Raw genomic sequence first — 18,714 nt, 5'->3', positions numbered from 1 at the left:
CCTCTGTAATGCGCCTGCTGTCTTCCAGGATTTTGTTAACGACGTCTTCCGCGATATGCTCACTACCTCGGTGGTGGTCTATCTGGATGACATCCTCATCTTTTCACCAGATTTGACCTCCCACCGGAGAGACGTCTGCAGGGTCTTCGACCGTCTGCGGGCGAACTCTCTTTTCGCCAAGCTGGAGAAGTGCTGGTTTCAGCAGGAGTCCTTGCCGTTCCTGGGCTACATCATCTCGGCCCAGGGGTTGGCTATGGATCTGGCCAAACTGCAAGCGGTAATGGACTGGCAGGAACCACAGTCACTCAAAGCGGTGCTGCGCTTTTTGGGGTTTGTCAGCTATTATCGCCAGTTCATCCCCCACTTCTCCACACTGGTAGCTCCTCTGGTTGCTCTCACAAAGAAAGGAGCTAATCCTAAGGCTTGGTCTGAACAAGTCTCCAAGGCCTTCTCGTCCCTAAAATCCCATTTTGCTGGCGCTCCCATCTTAAACCGTCCCGATGTGGATAAACCTTTTATCCTGGAGGTTGGTGCTTCTTCCATCGGTGCAGGAGCAGTCCTTTTCCAGAAGGATGCTCAAGGTCGGAAGCATCCCTGCTTCTTCTTCTCTAAGACCTTCTCACCGTCGGAGAAGAACTACTCCATCGGGGACAGGGAGCTGCTGGCAATGAAGTTGGCCTTTTCCGAGTGGAGCCATCTCCTGGAAGGAGCCTGGTTTTCCTTCCAGGTGTATACGGACCATAAAAATCTGGTCTATTTACAAACGGCCCAGCGCTTGAACTCTCGTCAAGCTAGGTGGTCGCTCTTCTTCTCCCGCTTCCGTTTCACCTTGCACTATCTCTCTGGAGAGAAGAACGTCCGTGCGGATGCTCTCTCGCGCTCGTTGGTTTCAGTGGAGGAAGAGGAGGCTGAACCTCGGCTAATTCTCCATACTGAGAGTTTTAGGACCATGGCTCCAGTTGCTCTCGAGTCAGTGCCGCCAGGCAAGACCTTTGTCCCTCCTCAGCTACGGCCGGAGGTTCTTGCGTGGGCACACGTGTCCAGGGTGGGTGGTCACTTTGGCAATAAGCAGACCACAGAACTCCTGGCAAGGTCTTATTGGTGGCCACACATGGCTCGAGACACGAAGGAATACATACAGGCATGCATCTCGTGTGCGCGGAACAGGTCCTCTAGACAGAGGCTGGCTGGGTTATTGTATCCTCTGCCGGTGGCAGACAGACCTTGGGAGATGGTTGGCATGGATTTTGTGGTTGGCCTGCCCAAGTCTGGTGGCAGTACGGTCATCTGGGTAGTCACCGACCATTTTTCTAAAATGGTGCTTCTGGTGCCACTCGCGCGGTTACTTTCCGCTTGTGGTCTTGCCACACTGTTCATAAAACATGTATTCCACTTGCATAGCATGCCGGACAAAATTGTCAGTGACCGAGGTCCCCAATTCGAGTCCCGGTTTTGGAGGGAGCTCTGCAGTCTACTCAGCATTGAGCTAAACCTGTCCTCCGCTTATCACCCCGAGACGAACGGGTTGGTTGAGAAAGCCAACCAAACCTTGGTAACGTACCTGCGGCATTTTATCTCTGCCAGGCAGGATGACTGGGCATCCTTGCTACCATGGGCTGAATTTGCCCTGAATAATGCAGTGGCTGATTGCACTGGTTAGACGCCGTTCCTTCTTAATTACGGCCAGCATCCACGCGTCCCTGTCCCGATGCCAGTGTCCTCCACTGATTCCAGGGTGGCAGACTGGGCAGTGGAGGCTCGCGACATTTGGGATCGTACCCAGGATGCTATTCGAGCCTCTAAAGAAAGAATGAGGGCGTCCGCCTACACACACCGGCGTCCCGCTCCAACCTTTTCCCCTGGCGACTTGGTGTGGCTCTCTGCTCGAAATATCAAGCTGCGGGCCGAGTCTACCAAGTTCGCGCCGCGATACATCGGACCTTTTAAGGTTCTCGAGCGAATCAGCTCTGTGGTCTACCGCCTGGCTCTTCCACCACATTTGGCCATCTCTGATGTCTTCCACGTGTCCCTTCTCAAACCTGTTCACATGGCCCAGTTCTCTGAGTCAACTGCCGGCTCATCAGACTTGTCTTCGATGAGTTTGAGGTTAACGCCATTGTGGGGTGCAGGATTGTGCGTGGCAAAAAATTGTATTGTAAAAAATGAGGCAACTTGAGTGGGTTGCTTCAGGAGGCGCCAACTGCTGATAAAAAGGGGGCGGCATTTGCGGGGGCCGTTCATTCAGATGCCCGCTTGTGCCTGCATTTGGCCGCTCTGCTCTCCCTGATGTCCTGCTCTCTCCTGCTGTGCTGTGCCATTACAGGTGGGCAGCAGCTTTCACCCTCAGGATTAAGCAACTCAGAGGGGAGGTTTCCTGCAGGAGAACACTGGCCAATGAACGCTTTCATATCACTGACAGAAGAGCTGATTGGCCAGTGCTCCTGTCCTCCTGCATGGCGCGTCTTTGAAAGGAAGAAGTGAGAACCAGGAAATCAGAGGAGCCACCTGTTGTGGAAGATACGGAGGAGAAGCAGCTCCAATCCACAAGGTGACAGATCTCCTGCTGGGCAGTCCTGGCAGTGAGAGTGGGTGTGGGGCTCAGAGGCTGCGAGCAGGGGAAGCTGCACATGTACATCAACTCCCACCCCTGTAGCACAGAGTCTGTTTCTCCATGTGTCTGTGTGGGTTGTGTGTGGGTTGTGTCTCTGTGTGTCTGTGGGTTGTGGTTGTATGGGTACTATATCTGTGTGGGTTGTGTCTCTCTGTGGGTTGGGTCTGTGTGTCTGCGTGTGTGAGGGTTGTGTCTTTGTTGTGTGGTGTATGCGTTGTTCTCTCTACATTATGTGGTGTATGGGTTGTGTGTGTGGGTTGTGTCTGTGGGTTGTAGCTGTGTCTGTGTGTGGGTTCTGTGGGTACTGTGTCTCTGTGGGTTGGGTCTGTGTGTGTCTGCGTGTGTGTGGGTTGTGTCTTTGTTGTGTGGTGTATGGGTTGTACTCTCTATGTGTTCTATGGGTTGTGTGTGTGGGTTGTGTGTCTGGGTTGTGGTTGTGTGTCTATCTGTGTGGGTAGTATCTGTGTGCATAGTATCTGTGTGTGTGGGTTGTGTCTCTCTGTGGGTTGGGTCTGTGTGTGCGTGTGTGTGGGTTGTGTCTTTGTTGTGTGGTGTATGGGTTGTGCTCTCTATGTGGTGTAGGGGTTGTGTGTGTGGGTTGTCTGTGTGTGTGTCTGGGGTGTCTCTGTGTGTCTGTGGGTTGTCGTGTGTCTGTCTGTATGGGTTGTGTCTGCGTGTGTGAGGGTTGTGTCTTTGTTGTGTGGTGTATGCGTTGTGCTCTCTATGTGGTGTATGGGTTGTGTGTGTGGGTTGTCTGTGTGTATTGTGTGGGTTGTGTGTCTGTCTGTGTGGGTACTGTGTCTCTGTGGGTAGTATCTGTGGTATCTGTGTGTGTGTGGGTTGGGTCTGTGTGTGTGTGTGTGTGTGGGTTGTCTTTGTTGTGTGGTGTATGGGTTGTGCTCTCTATCTGTGTGTCTGTATTGTGTCTGTGTGGGTTGTGTCTGTGTGTCTGGGTTGTGGTTTATGTGTGTGGGTTGTGTCTGTGTGGGTTGTGTGGTGTATGGGTTGTGCTCTCTGTGGTGTATGGGTTGTGTGTGTGTGGTTTGTGTCTGTGTGTGTGTCTGTGTGGGTTGTACTGTCTGTGTGGGTAGTTTCTGTGTGTGTGGGTTGTGTCTCTCTGTGGGTAGGGTCTGCGAGTGTGTGGGTTGTCTTTGTTGTGGTGTGTGTGGGTTGTGTCTCTCTGAGTTGGTTGTGTCTCTGTGTGGGTTGTGTCTGTGTCTTTGTGTGTGTAGGTTGTATCTCTGTTGTGTGGTATGGGTGGCGTCTGTGGTGTGTCTGCTTGTGTGTGGGTTGTCTTTCTGTATTGTGTGGTGTGTGGGTTGTGCTCTCTGTGTAGTGTGTGGGTTGTCTATTGTGTGTTGTCTATTGTGTGTTGGTGTGGGTTGTATGTATTGGTTGTGTCTGTGTTGACTGTGTGTGGGTTGTATGCGTGTGTATCTGTGCAATTGTGTGTGTGGTTGGTGTGTCTGTGTGGGGGGATGTGTCTTTTTATGTGTGTGTGTGTGTGTGTGTGTGGGTTGTGTCTCTGTGTTTGTGTCTCTCTATGTGGGTTATGTCTCTCTGTGGGTTGGTTCTGCATGCATGGGTTGTATCTGCATGTGTGTGGTTTGTGTTTCTCTGTCCTTGTGTATAGGTTGTATCTGTGTGTGTTGCGTGTGTTGTTTCTGGTGTCAGCTTGTGTGTGTATTGTGTCTCTGTGTTGACTGTGTGGGTTGTGTTTATGCGTGTGTGTGTGAGTTGTGTGACTGGGTTGTATGTGTGTGGGTTGTTTGTGTCTCTGTGAGGGTTTTGTGTGTGTGTGGGGGGGTTGTGTCTTTTTGTGTCTGTGTGGGGGTTGTGTCGGTGTGGACTGTGTGTGGGTTGTGTCTCTCTGAGTTGTGTCTGCGTGTGTGTGTGGGTTGTGTCTCTGTATTTGTGAGTAGGTTGTGTCTGTGGTGTCTGTGTGTTGCATGTGGGTTGTGTCTCTGTGTTTTGTGGTGTATGGGTTGTGTCTCTGTGTGGTGTGTGGGTTGTCTCTTATGTGTCGGTGTGGGTGTGTGGGTTGTGTCTCTGTGGTGTATGGGTTGTGTCTCTCTGTGTGGTGTGTGGGTTGTCGTTGTGTCTCTGTGTTAACTGTGTGTGTGGTGTGTCTGTGTGTGTGGAAGGGGGTTGTGTCTGTGTGTTTAGATATATTTTGCGTATACTGAAGTGTGTGTATATACACCTGTCCTGCATGCATGTTCTGTGTATATGATGTGTACCTGCTGTGCATCTGTTATATAGCTTGTGTGTACGAAGACGGAGGACATGTATGATGTGATTGTATGATGTGTATGTAATGAACATGTGTTGTCCAGTATTGTGTGCTGTATACAATGTAATTTAAACCCTTCACCACCTTTGACGTTCATATAGTCTTTGATACAATGTCAAATGCTGGCAATATACTGATGACTATAGGGGTGCATTGTTATATGGAAGACTATGGATGGTGCATTATAATATATGGAGGACAATATGAAGCCAATTATACTATACGGAAGTAATTATAACATTTGGAGGGCTCTGTGGAGGGCATGATATTACTTGAAGGGCTAGGTGGAAGCCTTTATACTTTATGGAGGGCTGTGTTGGGGCCATTACACTGTACGTTGGTCCTTTATACAGTATGGAGGGCTATGTGGGGCTCACAGTTAGGGGTCCAGTAGTTGAGGGGGTCCAGTAAGGTCATCATACTGTACGTGTGGAGGAATCACTGTGGGGGTCATATTGTTTGTGGGGCACCTTAGTTGGCATCATACTTTATGGGGGCAATGAAAGGAATCTGGGGGCTTCAATAGGAGGAAAATTACTTTGCAATGGAAGCAAAGTTATGAGATTTGTAGCTATGTGACCCAGACAGTTTTTTTTTTGTTTGGATGGGGAGCCATGAGAACTTCTGCTTTGGGGCCCCATGATCTCTTTGTACACCCTGGTGCAGGATGCATTGTCCCTTTCACATACGTCTCTACTGCAGGACTGATTGCCCATAACTTACACGCCACGTCCAATGCTGCCCCTCGGTACATGTAGGCATTCAGCCATGTTTCTTCTGAGCGTCAGTTGCGCTCATCCCCCTTCCCGCTCTCACATCCCTTACTCAAGCCAGTAGGAAGGCCCCTGCTGTTAGCTCCGGACAGCCCTATGAGCGGCGCTTGTGATAGGCTAAGCGTTTTGGGAGGAGGCATGGTCTGTTGGGGAAGACTCGCCATTTTACCACCTTAGTGCAGTGGTGACTTTTTGATGCTCAGACTCCAGGTCATTGTATGTGGACATGTCTGACTGGTCAGTGCCAGGCAGCGGCCACATTGGAGCTGCCCAGAGTTTTGTAGGCGTGTGCCAGAGATAATAGGTTGGCAATCAGTGCTGACTCCTGTGCTATAAGGATGCAGGACTGTGTCTGCCTACAGGACCACCGCTCTGCAGCCATCATTGTGTGTGTGTCTGTATGCTGTGCCCGGCCTGCCATTGCCATTAATGACCCTTGTTCTGGATTCTTCTGTGAGGCTCTTGTATGTGTGTGATCATGTGACATCCTTGTGTTTGGACATAATTTTTTTTCTATTAAAATGTCCACTATTGTCCTCATTTCTACAGGATATGAACCAGATTAATTTCTACCGACTTTAAAAAATTTACTATGGGGGGGGCGTCGTTCTGCACTTCGCCTCAGGCAGCACAGAGGCTAGGTACACCCCTGACAACGGCAAACAGAACGTTAGACTTAAGAAAACCACACTTTGTACTCCCTTTAACTAACACCTGCTCTGACTAATTGCCATTGAATTAACTGCCAGTTCTGGATACTTGGCTATGAGCATACTTTGCTTAAGAGATGCAAGTGCTGTTTCCATTATTGGTGGAGGTGAGTGTCAGAAACGAAGCCAAGGAATATATGAGAGACGTGGATGATACAATCATGAAAGTAAGCAACAATTCTGTAAGAGAAAAGAGATATGATTAAAATGAAATAATCACAAGCAATGGTATCACAGTGGAACTGGTAACTTGTAACCAAAGAGGACACTTTCATTAGGGTAGGCAAAGCTACTGTATTGTATGCATATGTAGAGTACAAAGATCTATTTTAGAACATTTCTCGGGGCAACATGAAATCAAGTCATTTATTGTAATCAAAAGGACAATGTTAAGGAACTAAAACAAATCATTAAGTACCGTAGAGCACAACTGTACTGCGCATGCAGTTTTTTTGTATAGAGCACTCGTGTTACCTGTAAACACAAAAGAACAAATGATAAACAATAATTTAAAGCAAAAAAAAATGCAAAAAGAGAAAAACTTAAAGCTTGCTGTGACATTGGTTTTGACACCCTTTACATTAAATTTGTAAAAATTAGTATGGAAACACATTTTGACTTGTCTGTGGTAAATCACAAATGAGAAACAACTGTGATTAATTGTCGGTGCCCATGTAACATGAATTAGCCAGTGAATGATGACTTTGTAAGATAGCAGGAAACGGAGGATGCAGTGACGGACAGGAGGCAGAGCAAGTATTAACAGGTTTATTTACAGGGGAATACTCCATGCAGGGAGGTAAAGGGTTAAATGGGATTAAACAGAATAAAAGGCAAAAGAGATGGTGAAGTGGAGAACTACGTTTCAGATAACGGCAGTTTGTTAACACGTGTGTCAGGAAGTCCTTAAACTGCAGCTCCTGCTGCGAACTCAATAGCGCCAGCAACAGTTGGCACGGTGTAACTTTCCAAGAAGGTCCTATGTGCAACAAAACCCTGTCTTCTGGTGACAGCTGTCGGTCTCTGGCACCTTCCGCTGCCCCTAGTCAATATACTACTGTGGCCAGAGGAGCGTGGGTCACGGTACTGTCTGACCCCAATGTGGCTCCACAACTATTCTTCACTGGTGAAGTCAGGTCACAAGTATCAGGGCAACTACTCGCTGCCATGTCAGGGCGCAAGTGTAAGTCTCGTTTTGTTTGCGGTCCCTCTTGGGCAAGTGCGTGTGCGGTACTCACGGTCAACATAGTGTACGGCACCCGGTTCTCTGGCAGTCACTGGACACACACTGCACGTCCCTCTCTCCCTGGTCCCTGCTGTTGGCGGCGGGCGATGCTGGTCTGCGTGACGCTGGGGCTCCCGGCCGGAGCACTGCTCTGTGGCTGCAAGACCCGGCTCTACTTTGTTTGCAAGGCTCTGCTCTGCATGGCTCTGTTCTGCAGCGATCCCTCTCTCCGGATTGCTACTGGGCACACTACTTCCCTCAACGCAGCAGTAACCGTTCTTCAGGTCTGCTGCAGCATGGCCTGTCACAGCCCTGGCACTCTCTGGATGGGGAAGCAGAGCACGCTGCTCACTGCTCTGCGCTAGCGCCACCCTGACCTGTTTTGCTAGCTTTTTCCTTTTATTACTCCGCTGCTGCGTGCGTTTTTCTGGCTCTCCCCGCCCCCTTTGTCAGTAGGAAGATCCAGCTCACTCAGGCTTCTCCCCGGGAACAGGGGAAGGTCCACCTCACTAAAGCTTCCCACTGGGGACAGTGGATGCAGCCTCTCAAGTTCTGGACCCGACACACAGGTACCTGCTGCCTCTTCGTCTCCCCTATAACTTCAGTGTTTTAAAACCCACATGCTGCCTGAGGACATCAGAACTGCTATTAATAGCAAACCCAAGACTTCCAAAGGGTATAAGGCCATGTCCAAAGTCCTTGGTATCCCAGTTACAACAGTGTGCAATGTTATTAAGAAGTTTGCCAAGCATGGTACTGTCAAGGACCTCCCTGGACTTGGGGAAAGAGGAAAATTGACAAGAGGTGTCTTCGAAGATTGGTGGGAATGGTGGAAAAAACACCACTTCAAACATCCAAAGACCTGAAGGCCAACCTGGACCAGTCTGTGGTGAAGGTTTCAACAAGTACCATATGCCCACACTAAACCTAGGATAGCTCTATGGGCAAAGGCCAATGAAGAAACCATTACTGAAGAAAAGACATAAAAAAGAACTACTGATCTTTGCCAAAAATAACCTTGACCAACCACAATCGTTCTGGGAAAATGTTCTGTGGACAGATGAAACAAAAATAGAGCTTTTAGGTAATGCAAAGCATCAGTTTGTTTACAGACAGGGCAATGAATCTTATAAGGAAAAGAACACCCTACCAACATAAAAAAATGTTTAAACATGGTGGAGAATTCATAATGCTGTGGGGTTGCTTTGCTGCATCTGGTACTGGAGACCTTGACTGTGTCACAGGAATCATGAAATCAGAGAATTATGAAGAGATTTTAGAGCAAAATGCCCTACCCAGTGTAAGAGAACTTGGTTTGAGTCAAAGTTCTTGGGTACTGCAGTAAGACAATGACCCAAAGCACACATCCAAAAGTACAATGGATTGGTTGAAAAAGAAAAAAATGGACTGTTTTAAAATGGTCAGCAATGAGTCCTGACCTCAATCCCATTGAAAATCTTTGGGGTGAGCGGAAATCTGCCATTGGGAAAAAGAACCCTGCAAACATTCAAGTGCTTAAACAAACTGACAAAGAAGAGTGGTTGAAAATACCAGCTGAGAAGTGCAAGAAGCTTATTGATGTTTACAAGAAATGTTTGGAGGCTGTCATCAATGCCAAAGTATTAATTAGGGGTGCCTTTATTGCTGCACATGCTGTTTATTCTATTTTACAAGTTACATCTTGTAATTTCAAATAAGAGCCCCTGCAGTTCCATTGTTTCCTATGCGGTGGAATCTGGGAAAATGGCTGTTGGGGCGACGCATGTGCAGATGGAGATCTCGGCACCAAGATCTCGGGAGATGAGATCTCAGCGCTGAGATCTCCCGAGATTCCCATCTGCGCTTGCGCCGCCCCCGGCAGCCATTTTCCCGGAGTCCACCGCATAGGAAACAATGGAACTGTGGGGGCTCTGGCCTTTCACAAAATGTTGGCAGAGCCCCCTGCAACACTGGACACAGGCAGCACCAGACACTCGCAGCAACGCGCCGCACATCCAAACACCCCCTCATCCCAGCCTGCAGCAACGCTCCACTCTTGCCTCCTCCAGCAGCGACCCTGGGACCCCGCTTCACCACAGCCACCACCCCCGGTAAGCAATAAGACACATGGATTATAAGAAGCACCACCATTTTATTAAAAAAAAGTTTTTTTTCCTATTTTTCTCCTCAAAATTTTGGGTGCGTCTTATAATCCGGAGCAATTATTATCCACAAAATACGGTAACTTTGGTACGTTTCCATTTATTTCTGAAAATATTGTACAGTCTATGAAAAAAAAAATGAAGGGGTGCCAATAATAGTGAGCAGCACTGTAACGCAAAGAAAATTGGGTTCCCCAATGTCATATATTATAGTGATACATTAATGAACAACATTCTTATTTTCCAATTTCCTTCACACAGACTAATTGTTCTTTACTCCTTTATCTGTTTCCCTTTTTTTTCTTCCTCTCTGCTTCTTTTAATTTTACTGCACTTTATCTTTCATCCACTAGATGCCACCAGTATACCTTTGGTTTACTGTATATAATCTAGGCACTTATAACATGGCTCCTTACACTGGCATAACTCTCAGTGTGACTGTTCTGACATTTCAGGGCTTTGTCCCAACTTCCACCTCTCACTCTCTTCTCTGTCAGCGTTTTCTCTTTAGCTACTCCTCAAGGGTGGGTCCGACATCTCACTGCACACATTTACATTTAAATTAAATAAACAATTATCTTCTCCCTAGGTGATCTTGTCTCCAAGGGATTGAATAGTCAACCTGTATTTTTGGAGGCAGTAACTAAATCTATGTGTCACCACCTACACTAGCAAAAATAGGAGAATTTTCTCTTCCTTCCTAGACCTCAGCACACAATCCATTGGTGACTAGCAGACCTGGCAGAGAAAATGGCCACACTGGTGGCTAAACTGGATGTATAGAGACCAGACACTTCTTGTGTCTTGACAGTCCCCATCAAAGCGCTTCTCGGGACCTCCAGACTAGAACAGGCACTTACAGTAAGATCTAAGATAAGTGGATAAAATAAATCAGACAGCACATGAAAGGAGATCATCTACATATGCTATATTGCTATTTGGAGTTCAAATTGTTAGGAAACGACTTGACTGTTTTCAAAAAGGGTTTGTCCTTCATCATATAGCATCCTCACTGGATTCAGGAGCCGGGAATCTGACACTGATTCTCTATGGCTTGCAGCATGAACTTTCCCGCTGGACAAAGTCTCCACTTGCCATGGATACACTCGGAGTCATAGGTGTAGAGGGAAGACTCTTACCAAGGGCAGCGCCTCTCACTGGTCCAAAGCTTTGGAGTTTTTCTGTCGTCTCAGAGATCCGGCTGCTTCTCATCCTGTCGCAAGGATTCAATACTGGTAGCTATCTCTACAGTCTAGGGAACAAGCAGCCTATAGAATGATGGATCCAGAAGTTATGATTTCCTCAGATGCGACACCCCTCAAGTCTGCTACGGAACCTGGGAAGAGAAGCTGTTGGAGAAGATTAAAAATTCGGCTCATTGAAGACCATTCAGAAGACCACCAAGGAGGCCTGCAGGTCTGAGGTCACAGGATCCCCTTTCTCCCATAAGAGGTGGTGCCATGGTTCGGACTCTTCTGCTAGGTGGGACATAAGGAATTCCACCTTAACCCGGTCAGAGATAAACTGATGGCCCAATAATTTTGCTCTAGGAACCCACGGCACTGCTTCAGATCCCCATCGTACCATGGTAGAAGATAGGACAGGTTCCATTCCAGGAGCGTAAATTGCAGGCTGAATAGGAATGGCCGCAGGGACTGCAACTTGGGCTGGTGCAGAAAATGTCAGGGCTGCCAATCAGGCATCAAGTGTCTGTAGATGGAGCAAATTGTTTCTCTATCCTCTCTCTCAACTGTCGATACAGCTTTGAGCATAGAGAGGGCTTTGGATCAACGAGGCCCATGGCCTGAGCAAGCTGTCATGAACACAGGTGGTGCACATGGTTCGTGGACACAGTGACCCACTATGCCACAAGGCCAGGCTTGTCTAAGAGGGGTGTAGCTAAGCTGCTACCTGGTTTTCACTAAAGCTCCTGATAGTGGAGTAAGGCTTGAGCTGCAGGTAACCACCAGGTACCACTTCTGCACAGTTCCCGGCACTGCAGCTGTTGAACACAGAAGTCAGGTACGCAGACAGGGATACGAACTTGGGCTTTATTCAGCCTACACTGGTTATGGATCATTAGGCAGAATGGACCCTGACTGTCCTGGGATATGTACAAGTTTAAACACGTGTTTTGTGAACTGATTTGGAGTGGCTTCAAAGTTCAGGACCTGGCTTTATAAGGACCAATGGTTTAGGTTCAAGACCTGGCCACACAAAAACCAGATATTCAGCATCAGGGTCTGTTCAAACAAGGACCAGGAGTTCGGGATCAGGAACTAACTACACAAGGTATCTGGCAAAATACAGTTGCAAAAATTAATTAAAGGGAATTACAGGGGTTGTTCAGGCAACTCCCTTTTATCCAAGATTCCTCACAGCTATTGGCTGGAGTAATCTTAGCACGTGTGCACACTGCCCCTTTAAGAACAGGAGAGCGTAAGGGCGAACACACTTGGCATGCTCCCGGGAAGTGCACAGACAAAGTCAGGGAGCGTGCCAAGGACCACGCCATGCAGTCGGGGTGGTATGTCGGGGTCCTTGCATGGAGGGGAGAGGCATGGGGGACACACCGGCATTAATGCTACAGATACATTGTATGTAGCAGTGTGCTTCTATGTCCTTTGTTTCTAACAGTGAAAAAAAGTAAATTTTCTTTGCTCCAGTAAAACTACTGAAAAGTAATGAACAACATCTGCAAAAATGTAAATTTTCTCTCTTCTCTGAGCTCTGATCTCCCCGGAACTCAAACCCACAATCGCTATCACTACAGTCTGCAGGTAATGCTATGAGCTACAGCCTATACTGGTGAAGACAAAATTGTTTTGTGTACGTGAAGATGCATTACAGACTCTGACCCCACAGGCAGGTTATATTGGTGCATAGAAAAACTTAAAATTTACTATTTCACACTTAGCACACTGCATGATTTGTCCCTGTTTCTGTTCTTCAAAAGTTTGGAGGTATGCACTGGTCTTCAATAAAATGATCACCGGTCTATGCAGACTCACCTCGTGATTTCAGTTATGCCATTTTTTTGTTCTTTTGTGTATTTTCATTAGAAACATTTTGTTTGATAACAGTAATATTTTAATTTTCCAATATTTTCTAAGGATCTGACAGTATCTCCTCCATTAAATAAATTGCATTCTGTACATTCCACCATATAAATAACATTGGTAGAATTGCATTTGATATAACTGAATGTTTTCTTCCATTTAGAATATTGAAACATTTAAAATGGACCTTTCACCAATTTTTCCATTGTAAACTGTACATTTCCACACATAGTAGCAGGAATGTACATAAAAACATATTTTTTCTTCACTCTGTTGTGGAGATACAGGGCACAGCGCATTCAAATGGGCATTTAGTTTTGTTCCGCTCTGAGTGCCTGTGCTGTCATCCCTCTATAACGATGTTCAGTCATAAAAAGGCAGCGTACATGGGCAGGAAAAAGTAGATACCCACTGTTATGTCCTAAATGAAATGCCCATTGAGGTCAGGAACTGAGCCATGCTGACAATGCATCCATGTCACCCTAATATTAATACATACCGCCCTTGACAGCTCCAACATCCCTGTGATGCTGCTATTTGCCTCCTCTTCTGGCAATGCCAGGAGAGATCCGTGGTCACAGGAGACAGCTAAAAATTTGTTCTTGCATCTTGCAATTCTAACCGTTATAAAATAAAATCCAAGGTGTATAAACTCTTTAATAGATAGGATAGCAATTACAAATTATACATAATTTTGATTTGCATTACATACAACACATTGAATGTTTAGTTACAGCATCCAGGAACTGATCACTGGAGAAATGGCATCTGTGCTACATAAGGCCTCATAGACATGATTATATTGTGCCTTTGAGTGAAATATTTTTTGATAGCGTGACAATACTAGAAACATTGCTTCTAACAACCATACAGCAGCAGCACATGGCTCCTTAAAACAGATGCTAATGTACTACATGTGACTTCTTCTGGGCCCCATGCACACATTGAGACTACATATTTCCTTGCCATTATTTTGGGATAAAAATAACAAAAGGCACCAAAAGAATCAGGAAAACTAGGCAAATAATGCAGCCAATGTGCGGTGATTCATGACCGACTGTAGTGTCTTTTGGCCAGACGTTTTCTTCATTTTGTTTTCCAACTTTTGAAGTGGGCATAGCGATCGCTGTTTTATCTTCACTGACTGCATTCCATGGACACATCTTCATCTTACAAGCCTCGCAATACTTCTTTTCATGAGGTCCCTCTACGTCATCACTGTAAACCTCAGGCTCTAGTGGTGGCCTTCTAGGCTTCCACTGATAGATCATGCTTTGGATTTTGCTGACTAGATTGATGATGAGCCTCTTACTGTTCTCTTGGGAAATCTCAGGCATCTCAAAAGTCGAAATGTTACATCGTCTACATCTTTGCCTGAAGATCTTCATATGCACAGTACCACGCCAAGATTTTGCATTCCACCTTATCAAAAACAGAATATGTACTTGTGCCGAGTTCCACCTTCTACCACAGCGTGAGCATTGGAAGCTAAAACAAGAAATAACCATACAAATAAATATGACATAATAATATTGAAGTGACTATAACTATTTCTCATGTAGAGCAATGAAATCACAAGTGTATTACTATATTGTATTTACTATTACTGCTATGTGCCTATACTGAAATGTGTTATTTTATTATTTATACAATTAATACAAATTTTTATGTAAAAAATATATAGACAGAATTATACTACAGCCACAGATAACAGAGCTTTAGGATTTATGTATATAGCAGGGTATTCGGGAGGTTGGAGTAGGCGACACAAAATTACTGAATCTCTGCTCTACAATGTTAGGCTTTATTCACAAATCAGTATTTTTGATCAGTATTCCATCAGCATGTGTATGCCAAACCCAGGAGTGTCTCCAAAATACAGAACAGGTGTCAATCTTTCTATTATAATTTTTCTTTGTGAGTTCCAATTCTAGTTTTGGCATACAAACACTAACGCAATAATACTGACCAAATACTGATGTGTGAATAAGCCCTTATGTTCACGCTGTGTGGCACTATATGGTGCTCCTGGTGACTATACAGGGTCTTTAGGGGAGAATAGCTTTAAAAGCGCTCGTTCTCTGGAGCATTCCAGTAATTAAGAAATTTGAGAAATAAGTAGTTACAGTAAGATCCCTAATGCTGTATTATGGATCTACACAATTTGGAGGTTTGTTGTGTTTTTTCTATCATTGTATTATTTGGTGGTGCCCACCTCTTCTACCTAGTTTGAACTATTGACAAATATAATTGGCTGATGCTGAAATTTCAGCATTTATTTTCTTAAAGGTAGCGTTTGAGATATCAAATTGTGTTACATGCCAGTTGACAAAAGACAGATAAACTTATCACATTCTCTGTATTTAGAAAGTTATCACCTAGAGAGTTAAGTAATACGCTCAGTTATGCTACATCAACATACAACTGTAATTTGCCAAATCAAAATCTGTTCTCTAACTGGTGTCATCTGTAATAACTGCTTATTTACCATCATTTGTAATTTGGTGAAGGAAGAACATACAAATAATGTACAAAAAAATCAATAAAACTTCCCAAACTTCTCCTTTGCATATACAGTATGACTCAGTTCTTTGTATCTCCAGAGACCAGAGAGAGAGTGAAAAAAGTGGCGTAAAAAACAATAATAACAACAACAAAAAAAAAATTTCACAATCTTTCCCTTTGGAATATTTTTCATTGACTCTTCTACTATTCGTAGCCAAATGTGTTACCTTGCAAATGTGTGTTGTATATACTGCAGATACCCCTGTTGCTTCTGGAGGTGATCATCCACATAAAAGCTCCACACATAGTTAATTCCTTGGTTCTGCATCTCATTCTCAAATAAGCTTTGCCACATATTAGTCTCCATTTTCAGTTGTCTCTCAGCGTCGGTTATTGTACTAATGCCGTGCTGATCTTCTCTACAAATACTAGAGAAACGAAACTACAAGAAAATATCTTGTGGGGTTGGGCTAAGAATGTTGACGTAACCTTAGTTACCTTGATGAAGTACCGATTCTTGCCACACAGTTTAAAAGGTATCCCATCAGGATATCATACAATTTGCTAATAATTAAATGTTTATCTTCTTATTTTAGTGCAATTGGCATGTGAATGTAAATCTTGGCCATGGCAACTGTTATTAATTACCATGCCGTGCATTCTATTTATTAATTTTACTCACTTATACGTCCTTCATACATCCGTTTTTTGTGTCGGTATGCAGTCCGTTTTTTAAGAACCGCAAATACGGACACACGCACACCCATTGTATTCAATGGTGTTGCGCAAATGTTAGGTTTTTCACACTGACCATGTGTTCATGTGAAAAACCCACAGACATGTCAGTTTTTTAGGCACACCACAGACAAAATGCATGCCGCACCCATACACACTGATGACACACAGATGACATCCATGTGTCATCAGTGTGAGATGTACCGGCGCCTGATAAAATCCATACAGTTTGCACTTTTGCCAGGTGGTTAATACTGAAAGAAGCTCTCATCATTGTTCACTGGTCTCCTTGAGATCAGCGCGACCAAGCAACAAGGATGGGAGATGTATTCAGCATCCTCTGTGTTCATCACATGTAAAATAAAGAATTAAATAAAAAAAATTGACCTGGCTCCTGCTTAATTTTGATAACCAGCTGTCATGCACAGTGTAGGAAGGACTAAGTGCAACACGAATAGATAAGGGGAAGGGAGTCCAACACTAGGGAAGTGGGGAGTAAAGACCCCTAGGCAAAGTTAACATCACACTGTCTGCCCAAAATGATCCTAAATGGGTTCCGCACCTATCGCCAAGCAGGATACCTATTTCCTGCCTGACCCTAGCAGTAAGCCCTGCTTAAGGATGGACGAGGTGTGGAATGCTCGATCATCACTACAACTAAAGACAAATGGGACAGACAAACAAGGGGAACACTTATCTGGAGTAGACTCAGAGAGAAACACAGACATCCTCCAAACACCAAGAGGTAGATAGCCGACTGCTATAGCTCCAAGTCTCAATGGGGGAAATGTAAATATCACTAGCAAATCCCAGCAGGAAGCTGGGAGTTATAAACCCGAGTCCAGGTGTGTCCATTAGAGTAGAAGGAAGGTTGCCACTGGGTCCTTGATTCAGAAGGACCAGGAAGACACCTGCAAAGCAAACTGCTGAGCCCTTCTGCATTCAGATGCAGTGTGATGATGTGCAGCCTCTGACACACCTGTGACAATACTCTCCCTTCTACAATTGGCCTCCGGACACTCAGGACCAGGTTTGAGCTGCAGATAACCACCAGTTACCACTCCTAGACAGTCCCTGGCACAGCAGCTGTTGAACACAGGAGTTAGGTACACAGACACGTATAAGAACTCGGGCTTCATTCAGCCTACACCGGTTGTGGATCATCAGGCAGAATGGGCACAGACTGTCCTGGGATAGGTACAAGTTCAAACTTGCCTTGTGAACTGATTCAGATTGGTTTCAAAGTTCAGGACCTGGCTTTAAAAGGACCAAGGCTTTGGGTTCAGGGCCTGGCTGCACAAAAATCAGAGATTCAGGTTCAGGGTCTGTTCAAACAAGGAGTAGGCGTTTGGGTTCAGGAACTAACTACACAAGGCATCTGGCAACATACAGTTGCAAAGTAATTAAAGGGAATTACAGGGGTTGCTCAGACAAGTCCCTTTTATACAAGATGCCTCACAGCTATTGGCTGGAGTCATCTCAGCACGTGTGCACACTGCCCCTTTAAGAACAGGGGAGCATAAGGGCGCACACACTTGACATGGTCCCGGGAAGTGCACAGACAAAGGCAGGGAGCATGCCAAGGACCACGCCATGCTGTCAGGGTGGTATGTTGGTGTTCCTGCATGGAGGGGAGAGCCATGTGGGGACACCGGCATTAATGCTACAGATACATTGCATGTAGCAGTGTGTTTCTATGTCCTTTGTTTCTAATGGTGAAGAAAAATTTTTTGCTCTAGTAAAACTACTAAAAAGCAATGAAAAACAATTGCAAAAATGTAATTTTCTCTCTTCTCTGAGATCTGATCTTCCTGGGACTCACACCCACAATCGCTATCACTGCAGCCAGCAGATAAAGCTATGAGCTATGCACCAAACAGCCGGAGCACGGAACAACGTCTGGACTTCAGCGAAGCATGTGAAAAAGATCCATAGTGGATCGAAACGTGTAGCTGTTTCTAGTGCCCCCCAGCGCATCCTTTTGCTGGAGAGGAGAAAGCCAACATGCTGTTATTTTAAATTTTCTTCAATAAAGCAAGTTTTTTAGTAGCTGGAACAATCCCTTTTTTTGTCTTTAAAGCTATGAGCTACAGCCTATACGGGTGACAGCAAAATTGTTTTGTTTGCGTGAAGATGCATTACAGGCTCTGACCCCTTTATGCATACCAGTGTATTTCTCTGTCCCTGTATACTAAAGGGAAAATAAAATAAATATTTTTCTTTCCTAAAAAAAGTGACTAAAAAATAATGAAAAACAAACAAGTACAAAAATGTCATTTTTTATTAAAATTTACTATTTCACACTTAGCACACTGCATGATTTGTCCCTGTTTCTGTTCTTCAGAAGTTGGGAGGTATACACTGGTCTTCAATAAAATGATCACCGGTCTATGCAGACTCACCTTGTCCCTTACCCCCTTGTAAAACTCAAGGCTTCACAATGCAACACGTGCCTAATTATGATGTCAGAGGGAGTGTTCTCCTTCCCATACGGGCGGCATTGCTATAAACCCTGGACGTCATTACTTTTGTCACATAAAATACTAATTGCAATTTTTTTCTATTTATTTATATAATCCAGATCTCTTGTTGTGACATCAATTTTCCCCTTCTCTGTATTGATGTCATCTTTATTGACTTCTTATTTTAGCATTTTTTATTC

The 18,714-nt window shown here is 45.1% G+C and overlaps 1 protein-coding gene across 1 annotated transcript; it reads right to left on the bottom strand.

The window, feature by feature from the left end:
* Positions 1–13,451: 13,451 nt before the first annotated feature.
* On the bottom strand, positions 13,452–15,738 carry LOC141100779 (receptor-transporting protein 3-like). The gene is made up of 2 exons (XM_073589454.1): positions 15,545–15,738; positions 13,452–14,300 (listed from the first exon to the last, which is right to left on the bottom strand). Exons 1-2 carry the CDS (start codon positions 15,682–15,684, stop codon positions 13,781–13,783), a joined length of 660 nt encoding a protein of 219 aa, XP_073445555.1. The 5' UTR covers positions 15,685–15,738; the 3' UTR covers positions 13,452–13,780.
* Positions 15,739–18,714: the final 2,976 nt, after the last annotated feature.

Source organism: Dendrobates tinctorius, unplaced genomic scaffold, assembly GCF_039654945.1.
Source record: "Dendrobates tinctorius isolate UK_male_01 unplaced genomic scaffold, ASM3965494v1 ptg000107l, whole genome shotgun sequence".
NCBI lineage: Eukaryota > Metazoa > Chordata > Amphibia > Anura > Dendrobatidae > Dendrobates > Dendrobates tinctorius.
Note: the sequence above shows the minus strand (reverse complement) of the source record. Positions and strands in the feature narration are given on the sequence as shown.